Source organism: Haematobia irritans, chromosome 5, assembly GCF_050003625.1.
Source record: "Haematobia irritans isolate KBUSLIRL chromosome 5, ASM5000362v1, whole genome shotgun sequence".
Lineage (NCBI taxonomy): Eukaryota > Metazoa > Arthropoda > Insecta > Diptera > Muscidae > Haematobia > Haematobia irritans.
In genome coordinates, this window is record NC_134401.1 from 145,914,643 (window position 1) to 145,935,485 (window position 20,843).

The 20,843-nt window shown below is 30.8% G+C and overlaps 1 protein-coding gene across 9 annotated transcripts in view; it reads left to right on the top strand.

The window, feature by feature from the left end:
• brp (ELKS/RAB6-interacting/CAST family member bruchpilot) overlaps positions 1-20,843 on the top strand; it is a 345,910-nt gene that overhangs the window by 185,607 nt on the left and 139,460 nt on the right. Inside the window, exon 1 of one of the 9 annotated variants that reach the window (XM_075313346.1) lies at positions 14,450-16,760. The exons of the other annotated variants lie outside the window; for them this stretch is intronic. Coding sequence (XP_075169461.1) covers positions 16,734-16,760 — 27 coding nt within the window. The 5' untranslated portion in view covers positions 14,450-16,733. Of the gene's footprint in view, positions 1-14,449; positions 16,761-20,843 lie in introns of those variants that run through there. 9 annotated transcript variants of the gene reach the window in all.

Below are 20,843 nucleotides of genomic sequence, written 5' to 3' on the forward strand. Positions count from 1 at the left end.
AAATTCAGTTTTTTTATATAATCATCAAACAAACATTTGTATCAACATTTTTAACAGGACACGGTTTTAATCCGATTTGCCTCAAAATTAGAATTTGCTGTTATTTCGCAAGATGATTTATATTTAGAAATAGTTGTTGATTTTAGTTCTAGAGCATTTAATGCGCTATTCTCATCCATTTGCCAGAAATTTGGAAATTAGTATCGCTCCCCGCCTTCCAATGTATTTAAAATAGAATATATTTTTTTACCCTCCACCATAGGAACAAACAAATCAGAAAAGTGAAGTTTTGTATTCGAAACAGCATTTCTGACGATGTCTTAAAATTTACTTATTTTTGGGATTAAGTTGGACATATAGTTAGTTGTAGATCAATTTACCCACATATTTTCCATTGGTTTTACTTTATACGTTTGTTTTGATCGTGATATTTTTCTATTTGTCTTCTAACATATATTATTTGTTGTTGTTATATTACAGTTTTGTAATGTTGTTGTGAGAACATACACATAGAATAATTTATTTGACTTCAAATCTTTTGAACTTTCCTTAAGGATTTCGTTATTGAATCTGAAATATTGTTTTTTTTTTTTAATATAAAGTCACTTTTTGGAAGTTAACTAGCTCTAGATCTAGGCTCTGTGAATTTAAAGCTAGGATACAGGTCTCATTTATTGAATTTTCGTTCACTTTTTGCGATATATCAACACAGGTATACAGCTACAAATAAATTTCGAATAAAAAATACATTTTAATGCAATAAATGTTTTCGGATTTTCAAATAAATGTTTAACCAAAAATGCAAAATTCTCCAAATAAGTATTAGCCTATTTTGAAGTTTTTTTATCTTTAATACAAGGGTTCAATATCACAGTTAATTAAAAGATTATTCACTTAAATAATTTTTTTCTTCTTTATATTAAGTGAAATCGGCCTTACTTTAAGGTCCTATAACTTTGATATAGGCACGATCATTTCAAAGATTCGTGTACTAAATTTAAATAAAATAGATTTTAGTTTAAGATTATGAACTTTTTTCAATTATTGTTTGTTTATATATGTGCAGTTTTATCTCTACATGGTCACTATAGTTTGTTCTCCCTTGTTTTTGAAAAATAAAATTAAAAAAAAAATAAAAAGTATAGCACTTGTTGCATTACATATCAGCCACCCTGTACATATGGGTAGGTATATATAACTCCGATCACGTTTGAACTGAATATAGTAAAAGTGCTTGCCACTCAAAAAAAAGTTTGTTCAAAATTTCAAAAAATTGGCTGAGTAATATGGGATATAAACTCAAATCGGACGATTAAATATACGGGCGCTATATATATACCTGACACGATCTCTTTGAAAATTGACAGAGATACTACTATTAACAAGAGCAAACGTTTTGCCAAATTTCATGTAAATCGGTTGTTCCCTTGAATTAATACCAGTTTGGGGGTCAAATACCCCACTGTGCGACAGGATACTTTGTACAAGTAGCTACTATTTATGTAGGTCGGATGGTATTGCAAATGAGCTATATCGGACCACATTTAGGTGTAGCCCACGATCCTCTTGGAGGAGACAATTTTATCACATCCGTGGCCTGTAACAACCAGGCAAAAATTAGTCCTAACCGATCCCCCGATTTTATTTCCTGCGCTTTCTGGAGATGAAAAATTCATTCGATCCAGTTGAAATGTGGTACGTGGTGTTAGTAACTGGCATCTAACAACGATGCAAAAGTGGCCCATATCGTTCCAAAGATATATATAGCCTCCATAAAAAGCAATTTACATTATTTATTTATTATTTAATTTATTATAATTACAAATTACAATAAACTTATTTATACGGGCACTAGCAAGTAGAGGCTATCTGCCTAAGCAATTTCCATATTTGGTTTCCTGCGCTTCTGCAGGGGCATATTTCATACGATCCAATCGAAATTGTAAATTTTTATGTTAACCGATCAAGAACTGATTTAGCTTATATAGGTATTTAATCTACCTCCATGTACATTAAGGCAATGTTAAGAGGTTTTAAGATACCTTGTCTTTAGTAGAACTTTCTTCGTAATACATGGTGGATGGTCCATAAGACTCGGCCTGCCTGACATTCCGGTCGTATTTACTTATTTTTATAGTGCGGTTAAATAAATAAACATAAATCTTTCTAAATAATTAATAATTAAATTAATAATAACAAAAATCTATAACTTTGCCTATAGTAGAATCTGTTCGAACCCACCAATGATCCCATACTCATTATTTGTTGGCTGTCAAGCTATTAATTTGCTTATGTCTAGTTACTCCTAACTTTGGCCTTCTAGAAGTCATTCTCTGTAACATATAAAAGATCCGATACCCATTATACGTTCACTTCCAACAGAAGGGAACGCGGAATGACCTCACGTGTAGCTTAAGTTCACCTTTTGGCGCCCACATCACATAAATGTGTCGTAGGCCAGTGGATGAGTGTAGGACTACCAATAACGAGGACCCCGGTTCAAATCCCGACGGAGCAGAAAAATAAAAATACACTTGAGGTAAATATTAAAGTCACAAAAATAAGATAAACTGTATAGGAAAAGTAAGTCAAATTAAATTCTAACGTAAAATGTATGAGGGCAAATGTTCAGTTCATAGACAACCTTGCCTTCAAAATATTTATTTTTACACGCTTTCTTTTACGCCTTCCTGGCCAGGCCTGTTTGAGGGCCTTCTTTGGAAGGCATGATTTTTGTACTTAGTATGAAGGCCTGATAACATGGCATCGACGACACCACGTCTAGAAGGCATACGAATAGAAGCGAGAGGCAAGGCCTTGGTCTCCAATCCAATCCAATGTTATTTTGAAATGAACACGTAATGCAGCGCCCAGGCCTTATAGCTACCCGGACAGCACTTCCATCATCGATTCCACGTCGCTTCCATTTCCCGCTGGGACACTCAAGTGGTTTTCAGAGGGAAACATATTGCTTGAGTCACTCACACTCACACAACGACATGAATATACACAAACATAATCTTTAGAAACTTAGTAAAGATGATGTGAAACAGTGTTTTAATTAGAATTATTTTTAATTTAATATTTTCAAATTGAAATTAAAAAAAAAATAAAATAATATATATTTTTATTTTTTAATTTATTTTTTGTTTATGTTTTTAGTTTTGTATTTTTTATATTTTTACCATTTTTTATACTTAATTTTTATAAACTGAAAAATAAAATTTAAAAATCAGTGTTATTTATATATATTTCTTTTTTAATATAATTATTTTATTCCTTCTTATTCTTGTCAATTTGTATCATCATTTTTAAAAACTAAAAAAATGTCGACATTTGATTTCTATAGAAAATTGTGTCAAAAAATTTTTTTCTATAGAATCTTTTGTCAAAAACTTATTTCTATAGCAAATATTGCCAACATTTTATTTCTATAGAAAATTTTGTGAAAATTTTATTACTATAGAAAATTCTTTATTTAATTTTTGTTTTTTTTTTTGTATGTTTTTTTCTTTGTATTTTTTGTACTTCCTATATAAATAAAATTTTTAGAAATTTTTAGATTTAATATCTTTAAAAAAATTAATTTTCGTGTTAGTGCATACTAGAAAAGCCCAAGCTAAAACGTTAAAACATTAAAAATTTCGAAATGCTGTCAAAATTTTATTTCTATAGAAAATTCTTATTTTGAAAATTATTTTTTTTTTTATTATTAATTTTTGTATTTTCATTCCCTTTTACCATTTTTGAGCTACTGTACATTCTGTATTACCATGTATATGGTATTTGGTCAAACCATCACATGCTATGCTTCCGTTTCCGTTTAATAAATATTTCATGAGTGAGTGCGTACGTTGCGTATGTGTGTGCATTGGAGCGTATTATAAATGCATGAAAAGTGAATGACCTCCTTTTGTGTTTGGTCGTACTTAGGATTTTTGTTTTTCAAAACAACTTCTATAAATAAATTCATATGTTTGAAAATTTTCACACCCAATAGCTACTAGAACGTCATTTAAACTCATAGGCAATTTTCTAGATTTCTTTCGAAACTTTGTTATTGTTTATTCAGCAGCACTCTCATGGTGGAATATCGCCAACATTAGAACCATACCCAATATAGCAAAATATATAGAAATTTGTTAATAAAATTGTATATCTCGTACATAGATAGAAAAGTGATAAATTTTTAATTCTTTTTGGGAATTATGAACAAAATAATTTTAAAGTTTTAATTTTTAATGGTTATCACATTTGTTGAAATTTTCATAACAATAGGGACAAAAAACAAATGCCCGCATAATATATACAAAGCATTAAGCAATACTTAGTAGCAAAATTATTGGTTGTTGTGATCTCATAGGCACAGTCCAGTCTCCAGCTTTTTTTTCAAAATGAGTTTGAACCTCATAAAAGTATTTCCTAAAATCGAATAGTATTTCTAATCAAATTTCCACTCATTTTTTAATATTTATATTAAATTTTATTACACCAAATATGTGCATTTTGGTACATATTTTTTCCTAAATGGAACATTTTTAGTTCAATTATTTACCATTTTTCCTCTAGAGATAATTATAATAAAATAACAAAAAAAAATTACCCAATCTTGTTTGTTGGGTTATATTGTCACTTGCTATGATATTCTAGCTTCTATGGCTCTAGTGTGTATTATCATAATGAAAATTTAATTTTATATACATAAACTTTAATTAACCCAATAAAAAGCACATAAGATCATAAGAAAATAAACACAAGGAAGCCATATAAGAAAAAGAAACTAGAGCTTTGCGAAGACCAAGTGCTATACACACAACAACACAGAGTTCAAATGTGATAAACAAAATCTTACAGGCCTTTAGTAGCAGTACTCATAAAACAAAAAATTATTCTCCACCTTAAAAAAAAAATGAAAAATTGTAAAAAGGCCCATTTTCATTTCATCACATGGCAATTATTTGCTTTATTATAAACTATTCATATCGTAGGTGATACCTAACATTTAACTAATTAGAGTACCTACTGAGAAACAACATCAAACATCTATTTTTTTTAATCTTAATTTCAATTTAAATTTATGTTAAAATTTAATTTTAATTTTAGTATTTTTTAATTGTAATTTTAATTTTACCTTTACATTTAAATTCAATAGTAATTAACTTAAATCTAAAATATTAATTTTAATTGTTTTCTTTTTAATTTTATTTTAAATTTTAATTTTTCAGTTTCAGTTTTAATTTTTATTTTAATTAAATTTTAATATTATTTCAATTTTAGTATTATTTTTATTTCAGTTTTAAATTTATTTATAATTTTAATTTCAATTTTAATTTTATATTTAACTAGCCGAACCCGGTCCGTTTAGCTGCGCCTTCCTGAGTTTTTAAAACTAAGAGACTATTTCCTTAAAAAATATCTCATTTTTAGGGAAGAACCATATCCTTCACCATATCCTTCACATTTCGAAGGATAAGATAATAAAAAATCCAAAGGATTTGTAGTTATTTTTAAAATTCACATGAATGCAATGATGATAGCTTTTAATATCCTCCAACATAGAATAGGGGGGTATATTAATTTTGTCATTCCGTATATAACACATCGAAATATAGTTCTAAGGCCCCATTAAGTAATTATATTCCGGGAAGTGGTGAAATTCTGACTCGATCTAAGCATATCCGTCCGTTCTGTTCTTTTCCTCTGTTGGTTAAGCCACTCATGTAGTTTAGTCAACGCAATGGTTTTTAACCTGAGATCAAATATGATTGTACAAACCAACAATAAAAAAAAACAAAACAAAATTTTATTTCTATAGAAAATTTTGTCAACATTTCATTTCTATAGAAAACTTTGTCAAAATTTTATTTCTATAGAAAATTTTGTCAAAATTTTATTTCCATAGAAAATTTTGTCAACATTTTATTTCTATAGAAAATTTTGTCAAAATTTTATTTCCATAGAAAATTTTGTCAAATATTTATTTCTATAGAAACTTTTGTCAAAATTTTATTTCTATAGAAAATTTTGTTAAAATTTTATTTCTATAGAAAATTTTTTCAAAATTTTATTTCTATAGCAAATTTTGTCAAAATTTTATTTCTATAGTTAAAATTTTATTTCTATGGAAAATTTTGTTCAAGATCTCATTTCTATAGAAAATTTTGTCAAAATTTTATTTCTACAGAAAATGTTGTCAAAATTTTATTTCTATAGGAAATTTTGTCAACATTTTATTTCTATAGGAAATTTTGTAAAAATTTTATTTCTATAGAAAATTTTATCAAAATTTTATTTCTATAGAAAATTTTGTCAAAATCTTATTTCTATAGAAAAAATTTGTCAAAATTTTATTTCTATAGAAAATTTTGTTAAAAATTTATTTCTATAGAAAATTTTGTCAAAATTTTATTTCTAGAGAAAATTTTGTCAAAATTTTATTTCTATAGAAAATTTTGTCAATATTTTATTTCTATAGAAAATTTTGTCAAAATTTTATTTCTATAGAAAATTTTGTTAAAATGTTATTTCTATAAAAAAAAAATTTGTCAAAATTTTATTTCTATAGAAAATTTTGTTAAAATTTTATATCTATAGAAAATTTTGTTAACATTTTATTTTATAGAAAATTTTGTCAAAATTTTATTTCTATAGGAAATTTTGTCAAAATTTTATTTCTATAGGAAATTTTGTCAAACTGAATAATATACATATTTAATCGGCCTTTTAATACCCTCTACCATAGGATGGGGGGTATATTAACTTTGTCATTCCGTTTGTAACCCATCGAAATATTGCTATAAGACCCCATAAAGTATATATATTTTCTGGGTCGTGGTGAAATACATACTCGATCTAAGCATGTCCGTCCGCCCGTCTGTTGAAATCACGCTAACTTCCAAACGAAACAAGCTATCGACTTGAAACTGGGCATAAGTAGTTGTAATTGTTGTAGGTCGGATGGTATTACAAAGGGGACCATATCGGACCACTTTTGCGTATAGCTCCCATGTAAACCGATCCCCAGATTTGACCTCCGGAGCCTCTTGGAAGAGCAAAATTCATCCGATCCGGTTGAAATTTGGTACGAGGTGTAAGTATATGGTATCTAACAACCATGCAAAAATTGCTCTATATCGGTCGATAATTATATATAGCCCCCATATAAACCGGTCTCCAGATTTGACCTCAGGAGCATCTTGGAGGAGCAAAATTCACCCGAACCGGTTGAAATTTGATACGTGGTATTAGTATATGGTTTCTAACAACCATGGAAAAACTGGTCCATATCGGACCATAATTATATATAGCCCCCATATAAACCGATCTACAGATTTGACCTCAGGAGCATTTTGTAGGAGCAAAATTCACCCGAACTGGTTGAAATTTGATACATGGTGGTAGTATGTGGTCTCTAACAACCATGGAAAAACTGGTCCATATCGGTCCATAATTATATATAGCCCCCATATAAACCGATCCCCAGATTTGACCTCAGGAGCATCTTGTAGGAGCAAAATTCACCCGAACTGGTTGAAATTTGATACATGGTGGTAGTATATGGTCTCTAACAACCATGGAAAAACTGGTCCATATCGGTCCATAATTATATATAGCCCCCATATAAACCGATCCACAGATTTGACCTCCGGAACCTCTTGAAGGAGCAAAATTCGTGCGATTCGGTTGAAATTTGTATACGTAATGTTAGAAAGTGGTCTCCAACAACCATGCCAAAATTGGTATATATCGGTCCATATTTGTATATAGTCCCCATAAAATCGATCGCCCGAATTGACCTCCGGAACCTCTTGGAGAAGAAAAATTCATACGATACGGTTGATATTTGGTACGTAGTGTTAGAATATGGTCTCTAACATGGTCTTCCTTGACCAAATATCGAAAAATATAGTAGCGGATCTTTGGCTCGAGGTCACACCTAATCGCAGAACTTTGGTCCAATTTTCAAAAATTATCGCAATGGGGTGGCCCCCTCTTGACTTTGATACTTTTCTGTGTACGGTAGTTAAATGAAGTAAACAAGTGGTTGGGAGGGGAGGGGGAATTATGCAATTTTGAACTCCAAGTTTTTCTATCAATCTTCGAAAATTTTTTAACAAGTGAAAAAAAAAATTATGCCTAATAAATTTTCTTCTAATTGTCGACAAATATTTACTTAGTTTAGTTTAATCCACGTGGCATCAGCGTTTGCAATACAGTTTAGTTAAAATTTTCTAAAATTAACGAACATTTTCTAAATTTTGCAAAGTGGTAGAGTGTCACAAGTAACCACATCAGTAAATATTTATTACCAGTGTTGCACATTTTGGAACATGCCCTGGATAAACAAATTCTGTTTTCTATTAAACCATCACGGCTTAGGTATCCAGCATTAAGCAAAATTAAGTCTGTTCATTATAGTTTCAATTTAATTGTAAATCAAATTTGAATGCCTTCATATTGAGGCCTACCAAAAAAAACAACAAACTTTTCTCAAATTACCCCATATTCAAAGTTTCGAGAATGTCTACTCATTTGTAGAGAATCATAGCCCCCTCTCTCTCTCTCTCTCTCTCTCGTACACACATAGTAGATACAACTAACAAAATACTCATACATAACTTTTTTTAATCCTTGTGCACATTAAATAAAAGTTAATCTTAAAAGGATTTTATAATACCGAACCATTCACGTTTTACACATTCTCGTACATATACAATAGGTTACCCTAACATATACATATATACTCTCTATCATACCATAACTGTACTAGTTTCTCTTAAAGTCTCATTCAAGAATATGGGTGTGTATGTGTGTGAGCGTATAGCGAATGTTTGTTTGAGTAACACCAAATGTAGCAACGAGATTGAGGATGTCAAAATTCAACTTTGCAAACAGCAAAAGGGATGCCAAGTGTTTTTTGTGTTTCTTTGGTATTTGCTACTGCTGCTTGTGTTCCGCTCTTCTTTTTTGTGCTATTTCTTAGTTTAGTTGTTTTCATTTTCATTCATTCTTTCCATCTTGCTGGCAATAATATTTTCTTTTTGTTTGGTATGAGTTCAAGGGAAAATGCTTTAGTGCTGCCATGATTTTATGCTGTCATCATCGTTTCTGATATTCGTTTTATGCGAACGAAAAAAAAAACAAATCTCATTGCAAATCTGCAAATGAAGTCAATGAATTGAATGCGTATATATTTGTGTGTGTGTATGAAAATCCTTCATGGCTTTTCTCTGTATTTTTTTGTGCTGAGATTTTTGGTAAATTTGGTCAAAAATCCATTTGGCAAGGTTAGAGGGTGTACTCTGTGTGTGTGCTCTATGTAATTTTCCCATCGCTTTGTGGGACAAAAGTTTTGTTGGTCAACAAAATGTTTGGGATATTAAGAAGAACAAAAAGATTTTTATCTTGTCAAGCCTATGTTATAAGTTGTCCAGTTTTGTATGCCTTTGATATGAGAGATATTAGGTTTCCTACAATAAAAAAAAAAAAACAAATAAAACAACATTTGAAGAATTATGTGTACAATTTTTCCAGGTATATATTACACAAAAAACGCTCTTTTTATTTCTGTTTTTTAAGGGAAGTTGTAAATGTTATTTTATGTAAAAATTAATAAAATATTTTTTTGATAACAAAGATATAAACGAAATGTTTGTAATAAAAATTATCTCAATTGCTTGCATTTATTTAAAAGTTTATTTTGGTATATTTTTATATTATGACCTTTTTACAAACAAAATGTCATTACGTTTATAAGACATTAAACGAATGTTTTAAAACTATAGAAAATGTATTTTTTGCCAATTCTCAATTCTGAGAGGCATAAAATAAGCCAATTCATAGGCAAAAGTATCTTAGAAATACGAGGGCTGTGAGTGATATTTTATCATACTAGAAACGAATACGGGTCCAAATCAAGAGAATACAGTGGAAAAGGATTTTGGTCCCCCTTGAAAGTGGCTAGGCTGAAAAATTGAGCCTCTGATTATATTTGTTGGAGTAAGGACATATTTTCCTTTGCCACATGGAGGAGCTATTTTTAAAAAAAAAAATTTTTATAGAAATAAAATTTTGACAAAATTTTCTAGAGAAATAGAATTTTGACAAGGTTTTCTAAAGAATTAAAATTTTGACAAAATTTTCTATAAAAATTGAAAACATTTTCTGAAGAAATAACATTTTTGTAAAATTTTCATCAAAACCTTAAAAAAAAGAACAAGTAAGGAAAGTCTAAAGTCAGGCGGGGCCGACTATGTTATACCCTGCCCCACTTTGTAGATCTAAATTTTCGATAGCATATCATCGATAGCATATCATATCACATCACATTTAGGAAAAAAATATGGGAAACATTTAAATCTGAACCATTTTTGGGGCAGCTTCGCAAAAGTATATTGCTGATTTATCGGTCGATAGATATGTATTAGAAATAAAGGAAGATTTGAGTCACTTTTACAAGTTTTCGACTTAGCAGTGGCGATTTTATAAGGAAAATGTGGGTCTTCTGGTCATTTTTGCTCAAATCGGAAAAACATATATATGGAAGCAATATCGAAATCTAAACCGATTTAAACCAAATTTTGATATGCATACTAAATATTTTAATTCTACTCCCCGTGCAAAATTTAACGTAAAGTAGGATTTACGCAACTTTGACCTCTGTGGTCATATGACGGAAAATCGGGCGAAAGATATAAAGGGTGGTTAAAATTTCAAGGGCCGATGTTGATTTTGAATAAAACGCAAACTATTTATGAAATTATTGTAATTTTATTTTATTATGATATATTGGTATTACTCAATTATGTATGGAACAAAATATCGGCCAAATGGGCGCCGCGACCTTGGTGGCACACCTTCATCCGATGGTCCAAATTTTCGATGACGCTGAGGCATAATGGAGGTTCGATTCCATTAATGTGCCGAATTATCTCATCCTTTAGCTCTTGAATTGTTGCTGGCTTATTGACGTACACCTTTTCTTTCAAATAACCCCAAAGAAAAAAGTCCAACGGTGTCAAATCACATGATCTTGGCGGCCAAATGACATCGCCATTACGTGAGATAACACGGCCATTGAATTTATTGCGCAAAAGAGCCATTGTTTCATTAGCTGTGTGGCAAATGGCACCGTCCTGCTGAAACCACATATCGTTCACATCGATATCTTCCAATTCGGGTCATAAAATGTTCGTTATCATCTCACGGTAGCGAACACCATTCACAGTAACTGACCGGCCTCATTTTGGAAAAAATACGGCCCGATGATGCCGCCAGCCCATAAATCGCACCAAACAGTCACTCTTTGTGGGTGCATTGGTTTTTCGACAATCACTCTTGGATTCTCATTCGCCCAAATGCAGCAATTCTGTTTATTGACGAATCCACTGATGTGAAAATTTGCCTCATCACTGAAGATGATTTTCTTCGAAAATTGATCATCCATTGTTGCCATTTCTTGGAACCATTTAACACGTTGTTGGATTGTGTATCTCTCCATGGTTCAAATTGAGTAAGTCTGAAATAGAGAAATGTCAAATAAAATTCGGAAAAAACTTGGCGTTTAGGTGTGATTCACATTCAATGGGAGCTATATCTAAATCTGAACCGATTTCAATCAAATTTGGCACACTTGACTATAGTACTGATTGTTCTCCTTGTGCAAAATTTCAAGAAAATCAGTGTAAAACTTTGGCCTCTAGGTCCATATAAGTGTATATCGGGCGAAAGATATATATGGGAGCTATATCTAAATCTGAACCGATTTCAATAAAATTTTGCACACTTGACTATAGTGCTGATTGTTCTCCTTGTGCTAAATTTCAAGCAAATTAGTGTAAAACTTTGGCCTCTGGGTCCATATAAGTCCATATCGGGCGAAAGATATATATGGGAGCAATATCTAAATCTGAACCGATTTCTTCCAAAATCAACAGGGTTCTATTCTGACCCAAAACAGAAACTTGTGCTAAATTTGAAGTCGATTGGACTACAACAGCAATCTAGACTTTGATTACAAAAATGTGATCACAGACAGACGGTCATGGTTATATCGACTCAGGAGCCCACTCTGCGCATTTTTGCCAAAGACACCATTTGTCTATCTCGTCTCTCTCTCTCTGGGTGTTGCAAACATATGCACTAACTTATAATACCCTGTTCCACAGTGTGGCGCATGGTGTAATAAATTTAGTAGATTTTTGGTAAAATGTCCTGAAAATTTTTGGTTGATTATTTTTGGCACGATGTAGGTATTTGTTGTCAGAATAGATCCCTATCGATTTTGGAAGAAAGCGGTTCATATTTACATATAAGCTTCCATATATATATTTCGCCCGACTTCTGAGTTTTTAATGATTTACAGAGTAGTGTCGTAAACTGTGCTACATTTGGTTGAAATCGAATTTAGATATAGCCCTCACATATATCTTTCGCCCGATTTACACTCACAGGCCAGAAGTTTACTCCGACTTACATGAAATTTTGCACATTAACATTCTAGCTATGTATACCGAAAAAAAATAGGTTTATATTTAGATATAACACCATATGTATAACGAAAATATCGATATACGTGTTTTTTATGTTATTTAGCCCAATACTCCGACATTGTATAGTCATGTGATTATTGCATCATTTTCCAGGAAATCGATATGTTTAAATATTGAAAATCCCAAAATGTGGTTAGCTGCTGGGGCAATCTTCCGTTTCAGGTACAGTTCATTGTTTCGATTATTCCATGATCCGGAGGAATAAAATTGCCTTACACAATTTTTTGTGGACTAATGGTTTAATTTTTAAAAATTTATTCCGCAGAAAATTTTTGGAAAAATGTTCACCCATAGAAAAAATCATGAATGGCGTGGTAATTTCAAAAGGTTCCGTTCATGAAAATTAATCAACACACATGTGTTGTTAAACTGAGAACAAACCGGGTCAATATGACAACGATAAAATGACACCCTGCGTTGTCCAAATAAAAATCAGCGTTCATGATCTGAAAACGTAATGGTTACGAATTTATAAACAAAATTACAAAAGAGATTTCCGCTACCATGACTCGAACCTGTGTTGTCTGCACCCAACGCGTAAACAGTCGCCTTAGCACATTGCACTACCAACGGAGTTGCCATAACAACGTCTAACGATTATTTTTAGACTTTTCATGGTCAAAGAAAAACGAGTGCCGTTCATGAAATCGTGACCGGCCGTGAACGAAATCTTGAACATTCTGTTTTGATTTTTTTGTGAATGTTTCCGTTTCATCCGTTCACGATTGTGGAATGCAAAGTTTTCTATTTGTGTTGGACTAATGGTTCAATTTTTTAAAATATTTTTTTGTTTTGCCTTAACAAGTCTCTGGTATTGGTATTTTTGGTATTTTTAAGGACAAAAATATCATCACTTTTTGTCGATTATTACCTTACAAAAATAAAATTCAAGTAATATGAAAACGCTTTTCTTCCATAATTATATTTGTTTCACTACGACCCACTCTAATATCACGCTAAAGAAAAACAACGAGTATGACCATCTCAACAGCGAGTATTTTCCAAAAGAGCCGACAAAAACACCAAACACACATACCCACACACACACAATAAACATCAAAAATGTTTAAATGAGAACAAGGATGCAAACTAACGATAAACGCAACAACAAAAACAATACAAATAATATTCAACATGAGCATATATTAGCAAACGAAATGCTAACGAAAACACCATCAACAACAAATATATGAGAAGAGACAACAACAATATAGCAACTCAATGAATGAAGAAAAAAAAGACACAAATACACAGTTATCTTCAATTACTCTCTCTCATTCTCATTCAACTAACATACTGTTAACTTCAGCCACAACCAAGCCATGTTAACTACATATGAGTAGGGGAAAATCAATATTTGTGTTATGCTAAAACAAACATTAGCAGAAACGAAAATAGCAGAGAAAAAAATTCCAACAGAGCCATATAAAATGGCACAACATTTGCAGACGCAACAGCTTTTAATGTTAAACCTAAGACAACATACCATTATATGGGATATAAGATGATGGGACTAGAGAAAAGCTTTTGCTGTGGACAACATTAAATGGCTAAAGGGGCTAAATAAACATTAATGTTCTCTTTCCGGTAGTCAAAAGGAGAGTTTACTCTCATACTCCATTACTCTCTCAATTGTTTGCCATGCTAAGCATCCTTTTTTGTATGGAACATATGATATATTTTTTGTTATTCGATGACATTAGCTTTTGACAAAGCTTTCTTTTCCGTATCATGTGATAACAAACAAATGCATAATGAGAATCTTTTTCTTAGGGAAGCTTTCGCACACAAAACAAAAGCTTTTGCTATTTACCTTGCATTGAAATGCAATTTTTGAAGGCCTTTGGAGCATAAAAAGCTACGTATGTGAGGCCAGTTGTATAAGCAACGTTAAAGGTTTTGAAACACGAAACGAAGCAACGCGCGAGAGTGGCGTTTTCCTTTTTTTGTTTGATTTGGATACCACCAAACATCCACATACACCAGAAGAATTCTTAAGAAAATCAAAATATTCAAAACACCAAGGAATTCTGCACGCAAAAAAAAAAAAACAAAACAAAACCTCAATAAAAAATCTCGCTTGTGAAAAAAGGGAAGGGAATTTTTTTCCATCAAAATGTCGGAAACACGCGCGTGAATAAAAAAAAGCGTGAAAAATTTATGTTCGGTTTTTGTGTTTTATTCCCACCTACCAGCAGCTAGTTGCAGGTTTTATTCTTTTTGAGATTGCAATCGTTGGCAAACGAAACGAAAAAAAATACACCACAAAAAAATATTGAAAAATATAAAAAAGAATCGTTTATTAGAAGAAAATAAAAGAAATAAAACGAAGAAATAGCCTTTTACAAAAAGGATATACACATAATTTCTCGGGTTTTATTGTGAGTGCGTGTGCCTGTGAGCAATAGCAGCAGCGTCGTTCACAAAACCTTGGTGCCTTTACAATAACAACAACAACCGCAACAACAAAAAGCAATTATCGTATTAAACGTCAAACAAAACGAAAAAAAAATCTCCAACAAACCAAAACCCCCCCAACAATTCAAGGGGCTTTAAATCTCCATTGTAAAAAAAAAGAAAAAAATTAATATCAAAGGAAAAAAGTGTTAATTTCCTGATATTCTTCTCGTTAGGCTCTTTCAAAATATATAAAACGAAAATATAAAATCAATAATTTCCCTTAGAAAGAAAGCAAATAGCACAATAACAACGAGCAAATAACACCCCCCAAGCCGAACCTAACCACCCAAATATATAGGACCACCCAATACAAAAACGACCTACCAACAAACCAACCAACCAACCACCCAGCCCTTTGTTGGTTAGTGAGGACGTGGGGAGAGAGCAAAAAAAAATTCCGTAAAGCTAAAATTGCTACAAAAACAACGAAAACGGGACAAAATAAAAATTCAAATAGACCACAAGAAAAAGAGCAAATATCCAAAGCAACGAAAACACATCTAGGAATAAAAATCTTCTGGGAGGTATTATTTTCCACTTACCCACATTATTCAAGAAAAAAAAAACAGAAGCCAATAAGAATCCCAAAGAAAAGAGGAAGAAATTGCTTTGCTTTTTTAACATAAAAATCCTCACAAATCTGTCTGTCTCGCAAACAGATCAGGCCAAAAACTACAACAACGACTGATAACGACCGACCGACGACCGACCAACAAACCGTTAGACGGACCATCTCATACCCCTCCTACAACAAACTCTCCAGCAGCAGGCTTAATATCTATGGCGAATCTATTCAAAATACACAATACTTAATAATTTATAAGCAAACGGCCAAGAAGCATAGCATAACAAAACAATAATAAAAACAACAATAACATAAAAGATAATAACCAGGAAACATCGTATTAAATGAAGCAGTAGAGCACTAGACACTAGTCAATCCCCACAACAGCAGGAGCGATTGTCCGAAAGAAGAAGAAGAAAGAGACGAATAAGTAGTGTACTAGTAGTAGCCCATAGAGCTAAAGCCGAAGCTATCGAATTACCAACGACACAAGCACGAAACTTAACAAAACAAAAACAAAGCCAGAGAAATCAGAGAAACCTACAACAAAAAGAGAGTGAGAGAGTGAGTTATCATAAAGAGGCGAAAGAGGCCTAACGAAAATCTCACTCATACCTCATATTAGATTGACATGCATTAAAAGACCGAATACTAACAAACACACACCAAAAACCCATACGAAATACTCACACACACACATACATACTATTACAAACAGTACGCAAAAGTTTGTTACACAAAAAATCAACGAAGAATCAACCAACCAACAACAATACCAACAAGAACCGTATCAAATACAAACGAGGACTATACAAGCTTCGTAGTGAGTGACCTTTAAACGTTTGGTCACTCACAACAATTACGACGAATACTACAGCCACTGCTACTACTACAACGTATACAGAAGACCAACAGCAACAACAACAACAACAATCTACGAAACACAACCTACACATTACTAATACGAAAAGCAATTGCTATAACTAGCAGCAGCTCTCTGTAAAGACGACGCAAAGTGCCACTACTATCTTCGAAAATATAGAAAAACATCTGAAGCAGCAACACGGCCTCATACAAATATTTGCTATAAATTGTATCAACACTAGCTCCAGCATTAAAAGGAATCTAACTCTAGTCCCGAAAAACAAACAAAACTTATGGACAATGCCTACGTCTACTATAAGGTATTAATTGATATTTAAAACGAAACGACCATCTTCATCATCATCTCAAATCAACCACCACCACTAACAAAAAAAATGCATAAATATCTTAAGTAAAACCATCATTAAGCACCAAAACATTTTTTTCTCTAAGAATTCCTATCGTCATCGTTATACACAATGTTTTCAATGCGTCTGCCACCATACCAAATAGTATGACAATAATGACAAAGGTTGGGCATAAAAACAAAAGAAAACTCATCATCACCATTATCATGGCCCACCGCCCATTTCATAGCACATCGTTCATCATATGTAAGAACATCTTTAACACAGCATCATGATAAGAAAAAAACCACCACAGAAGCAAAAAAAAACTACGGAAATTCATTAAGAAATTAAAGCAAAAACAATTTAAAGTAATAAAACAAAATATCAAAGATTAAAGAAAATTTATATTTCTTTACAAACTCCCACATACAAGCATATATTAAAACATTCCAAATGTCTTCTACCCATAGTATGTAATCATGAAAACACACACATAGATATTTCAATTCAATTTATATGCAAAGTTTTCATTCACAAACTTGATTTAGTATTTCCCAAATATGTTTAAAATATACCAAAGAGAGAAAAAAAACTCTTATTTCTTTATCCTTCCAAAGAAATTTAGTTGCACACATAAGTTATGTAAACATAAATAAAATCTCTAATACAATCTGAATTTTGGCCAGGAGATTTTTCGAAATCAATTCTTAGTAAACTAAAAAAACATAGTTATTTAGAAATAACTTAATAACTTGAAAATAAATTCAAAAGGATTCAATTGGAAGAAGCTAACAAGTTTCATGATATTTTTCTTAGAATTTGAAATTAAGATAGTTCACTTACTATAAAAAAGTAACAACTAGTCCAAATATTCAATCACAATCTTGATTTATTTATTTAAAACTTATTTATTTAAACTTGGTTTATGTGTGCCATAGAATTTCTAAGGCACACATAAACCAGTTATAGAAAAATGCTGACATCATTTTAGTGTCAATCTTCAGCATAGGCTGTTTTGTTAAAATCAATTTCTAAAAAGATTCAAATTTACATTTATTGAAATAGCAAAAACAAAAATTTATAAAATATGTAAAAGACAAAGAGCTGATTTCCACAGAATTTCTAAGGCACACATGAAACAGATATAGCAAAATGTCGACGTTATTTCAGTGTTGATCTTTAACATGGAATACATTGTTCATATCAATTCCTAAAAAGTACAAATTTAATTAAATTAAAACAAGTTTTATGCAAAAAAAACTTAAGAAAAAATTACTTGACAATGAACTGATTACCCCAGAATCTCTAAGGCACGCATAAAACAATTATAGAAAAATGTCGACGTCATTTTAGTGCTAACCATTAGCATAGACTATATTTTTGAAATCAATTTCTAAAAAGACTCAAATTTACTTTTATTGAAATACCAAAACCAATATTTGGGTAATTTGTAAAAAAAAATGAAAATAACTAAAGACACAATAAATTTCTGGAAAATTTGGAATTTACTTTTACTGAAATACTACTCCTCCATTCGTATGTGTGTTTTTTTACCAAAGACAAATTTTGAACATAAATTCTTGATAAATTAAAAAAAAAAGTTGTTTGCAAAAATCTTAAGAAAAACTTTCTTGACAAAGAACTGATTTCCATAGAATTTCCAAGGCACACATAAACCAGTTATAGACAAATCTCGACGTTATTTTAGTATTGATCTTTAGCATAGAATATTTTGTTCATATCAATTCCTAAACAGATACAAATTTACTTTTATTGAAATACAAAATCCAATATTTGGGAATTTTCAAACAAAAAAATTTTTAGAAATACCGAAAACCCATTCTATTTCTGGAAAATTATAAAATTTATTTTTACGGAAATACTACATCTCCATTCTAATGTGTGTTTATTTTACAGAGTTAAATTTTGAAAATAAATTCTTGATACTTTAAAAAAAGTTTCATGCATAAATCTGAAGAAAAAATTATTTGACGATGAACTGATTTCCACAGCATTTCCAAGGCACACATAAACCAGTTATAGAAAACTGACGACGTTTTTTTAGTGTTGATCTTTAGCACATTATATATTGTTCATATCAACTACTATAAAAATACAAATTTAATTTTATTAAAATACCAAATCCAAAATTTGGGAAATTTCAAAAGAAAATTTTTTTGAAATACCAAAAATCTATTCTTTTTCTGCGAAATTAGAAATTTATTTTTACGGAAATACTACATCTCCATTCTAATGTGTCTTTTTTACAAGATTTTGAACAAAAATTCTTGATAAATTAAAAAAAAAAAGTTTTATGTCAAAATTTTTAGAAAAACTTACATGAAACAGAGCTGATTTCCACAACATTTCTAAGGCACACATAAACCAGTTATAGAAAAATGCCGACGTTATTTTAGTGTTGATCTTTAGCACAGAATACATTGTTCATATCAATTCCTAAGAAGAAACAAATTTAATTTAATTAAAAAAAGTTTTATGCAAAAATCATAAGAAAAAAATACTTGACAATGAACTGATTACCACAGAATCTCTAGGCACACATAAAACAATTATAGAAAAATGTCGACATCATTTTAGTGCTAACCTTTGGCATAGATTATATTTTTCAAATCAATTTCTAAAACGACTCAAATTTACTTTTATTGAAATACCGAAACCAATATTTGAGAAATTAAAAAAACCAACAAATTGGTTAAAATACCAAAAACAATCAATGTTTATTTGAATGTTTGTTTGAAATTTAACATTATGTTGTGTGGTTACTTACGTTTTGAACATAAATTCTTGATAAATTAAAAAAAAAGTTTTATGCAAAAATCTTAAGCAAACATGAAAAAGAGCTGATTTCCAACATTTCTAAGGCACACGTAAACCAGTTATAGAAAAATGCCGACGTTATTTTAGTGTTGATCTTTAGTACAAAATACATTGTTCATATCAATTTCTAAAAAGATACAAATTTATTTTTATTGAACTACCAAAATTAATATCTAGGAAATTTCAAATGTAATATTACTGAAATACTACTATTCTATGCTAATGTGGGCTTTTTACCAGAAATTTAATTTTAAATTAGTTTTCCAGGTTTATTGCCTTCTAATAATCCATCAGCAATAAAGAAAAACAACCTTTTATGGGTCACATCAAAAGAAATTGGCTACATATCACAATAGCCACAATAAATTTTTTGCCTGAATTATCCATCGAATTTATGGCTTAGTTCCAAAGAAACTCTTTTGCACACATAAATCATTTAAACAAAAATTTAATACCCATTCATACATAAATATTTGCCATGAACTAGATTTTCCACATCAATTCGCCAAATGGTGAACTATTACTAATGTTGTAAAAGAGCAAACAGTGTAACTTTAAATTAAAAGATAAGAAAGCCTATAAAACTGCTTAATAAATCAAAGTTAATTTTGACCGACTTTACAAGCAATTTAAATCCATAGACAATAAAAAACTACATTTATATTTCTTTTCATTTAAATTAGCTAACTAACTGCATTAACCGAAAACTTTCCAGTTTTTGACTAGTCATCAACCATGTTTGTGGTCCAGCATTATCCTGATGGCAGACGAACCCCTTTCTCTTGATTAGTTCTGAATGCTTTTTCGAAAGCTTTCTGTAATCCCTACTCAAGTTTCATTTGGAACCTCATTAAACCACTGTGGTCTGTGTCCATAGGAACAAGTAGTAGGTAGGTTTGGTAGATTGGTAGAATTCTTAATGTTTTGGTAGATTGTTCAAAATTCTTCCTCTCCAACTAAACGGTACTTCAATTTTCTATATATAGAAATAAAGTCTTGAAAAAATTTTCTATAGAAATAAAATTTTGACAAAATTTTCTATGGAAATACAATTTTGACAAAATTTTCTATAGAAATAAAATTTTTTAAAGAAATACAATTTTAAGAAAATTTTCCATAAAAATAAAATGAAGAGAACATTTCTCTAAAATAAAATTTTGACAAAATTTTCTACAGAAATAACGCCTTGACAAAATTTTTTATAGAAATAAAATT